Source organism: Bison bison, unplaced genomic scaffold (genome assembly GCF_000754665.1).
Source record: "Bison bison bison isolate TAMUID 2011002044 unplaced genomic scaffold, Bison_UMD1.0 scf7180017862139, whole genome shotgun sequence".
Lineage (NCBI taxonomy): Eukaryota > Metazoa > Chordata > Mammalia > Artiodactyla > Bovidae > Bison > Bison bison.
Genome location: NW_011492711.1, coordinates 82,203 through 84,531, shown reverse-complemented (window position 1 = coordinate 84,531; position 2,329 = coordinate 82,203). Strand labels below are relative to the sequence as shown.

General features: G+C 40.8%; 1 protein-coding gene across 1 annotated transcript; it reads right to left on the bottom strand.

Moving 5' to 3' along the window:
* Positions 1–1,180, bottom strand: LOC104983274 (olfactory receptor 2AJ1-like). Its single transcript, XM_010832703.1, has one exon. The coding sequence runs from the start codon at positions 1,003–1,005 to the stop codon at positions 37–39; it is 969 nt and encodes a 322-aa protein (XP_010831005.1). The 5' UTR covers positions 1,006–1,180; the 3' UTR covers positions 1–36.
* Between the last annotated feature and the right edge of the window lie 1,149 nt (positions 1,181–2,329).

Sequence of the window (2,329 nt, the reverse complement as noted above, 5' to 3'; positions counted from 1 at the left end):
AGCAATTTAAATAAATATGCTAACATAAGATTATAATCATGTATAACAATGTAGATGTCTTTTCATCTTTCTCAGGGGGAATCTATTGATGACTCTACTCTTCAAAGCTTCTATAACATCCTTGTTTCTCAGACTATAGATGAGTGGGTTAAGCATAGGGGTAAGGATGGCGTTAAACATAAAAAGACATTGATTTAATTTGGGAGTCTTAGAAGACCCTGGTCTCATGTAGACCAATATGGCAGGGCCAAAGTAGAGGCTGACCACACAAAGGTGGGAGGAGCAGGTGGCCAGAGCTTTGTTCCTGCCCTCAGAGGAGTTCATGCGGAGGACAGCAAGAAAGATGAGGGTGTAGGAGGCCAGGATGAGACTTAGAGGGATGAGGACCACCAGAAAGCTTGAGACCACCACTGACTTCACATAGGCTGAAATGTCCTCACAAGTGAGCTTCAAGAGGGCCATGACCTCACACAAAAAATGCAGGATCTCTCGGGGGTGACAAATGGGAAAATGCATGGCATAGGCTGTATGAACCAGGGAAGTTATTGCTCCCCCTGTCCAGGACACAATGACCATCTTTTTGCAGGTGACATCGCTGATAATGATTGAGTAACGAAGTGGGTTACAGATGGCAATGTAGCGGTCATAGGACATGAGAGTTAGCAGGAGGCACTCAGCAATTCCCAGGGTTAAGCTGAAGAAGATCTGGGTTCCACAACCTACCTGTGATATGATTCTTTCTCCTGAGAAGAAGTTTGTGACCATTTTGGGGACAGAAGTTGAGATCAAGGCCAAGTCAATGAGGGAGAGGTGGCTGAGCAGAAAGTACATGGGGGAGTGGAGTTGCAAATCTAGCCAGATGAGGAGAATGAGAACAACATTGCTCATAACAGCCATACAGTAGACCAAAAGGATAAGGTAGATAAGGATCACAAGGTGGCTGAACTCAGGCCAGAGCCCCAGGAGAATAAAATCTGTGGATATAGTCTTATTGTTTCTCTCCATGGATGAACATTATTGCCCAGGAAACAACTTTAAGAACACTGTTCCATCTGATGATGTGTTACTGCACAGCTCGTCTATTTTCCTTACTCCCAGGACTCCTTTGAATATTTTTTTGTAACTTTTTTCCTGTTGAGCTCTCTTCAGTATTATGCATAACTTCTCAAAATATATAATTTTCATTAATTATCTCATGGATTATTTAATAACCTAATGTTTACACACTGTACCTACTGTTACAAACTATAACCACTAACACTAACCAAATAAGAACACAGATGCATTGAATGTGCTATCAATAACAAGTCAGTCAATTTGATGACAATTCTTAAAGAGCTAATTTAGTCATCACCTTGAGGCCCACACAGCTTCAACACAACAGTTATGATGATTTTACATTTTGAAAAGTCAACATTTTCACTCAATCTTATGAGGTTTCATGAAAAAAAAAAATTCTTTTGAAGATGGGAAGTACAGCCTTGATAACCTGAGTAAAGAAAAACATTTTCAGAATTGAATGTGGTCTATGTTCACCTTTTCCTCTCATTTGGGGAACTTTCCCACTTCCCATGAGTCCTCCTTACTTTGATCCTGATTCAAGCTATGGCAAACCTAGACAGCATATTAAAGAGCCAAGACATCACTTTGCTGACAAAGGTCCATATAGTTAAAGCTATAATTTTTCCAGTAGTCATGTATGGATGTGAGGACTGGATCATAAAGAAGGCTGAGCACCAAAACTGATGCTTTTGAACTGTGGTGTTGGAGAAGACTCTTGAGAGTACCTTGGACAGCAAAGAGATCAAACCAGTCAATCCTAAAGGAAATCAACCCTGAATATTCATTTAAAGGATTGATGCTGCCCCTTTGATAAAGCTCCAATACTTAGGCCACCTGATGTGAAGAGCTGACTCATTGGAAAAGACTCCAATGCTGGGAAAGATTGAGGGCAGGAGGAGAAGTGGGTTACAGAAGATGAGATGTTTGAATGGCATCATCGTCTCAATGGACATGAGATTGAGAAAACTCTGGGATTTAGTGAAGGAAAGGGAAGTCTGGTATGCTGCTGTCCATGGGTTCACAAAGAGTCAGATACAACTGAGCGACTGAACAATAGCAACAAGTATCTCTTAAGTCAACTGAACTGGAACAGAATGACCAACTATATATAGCACCAGTATTTAGGGAAGAACCTTAAAAATATGATTTTTGCCAGTTTCACTAAGTCACCCTCCTCCTTGTAAACTTTGAAGCTATCATCAATGTAATTCCTGGTACTAGCTGATGTTGCACAAGGAGAAACACAAGGTCAAGATGAAAGAGATTG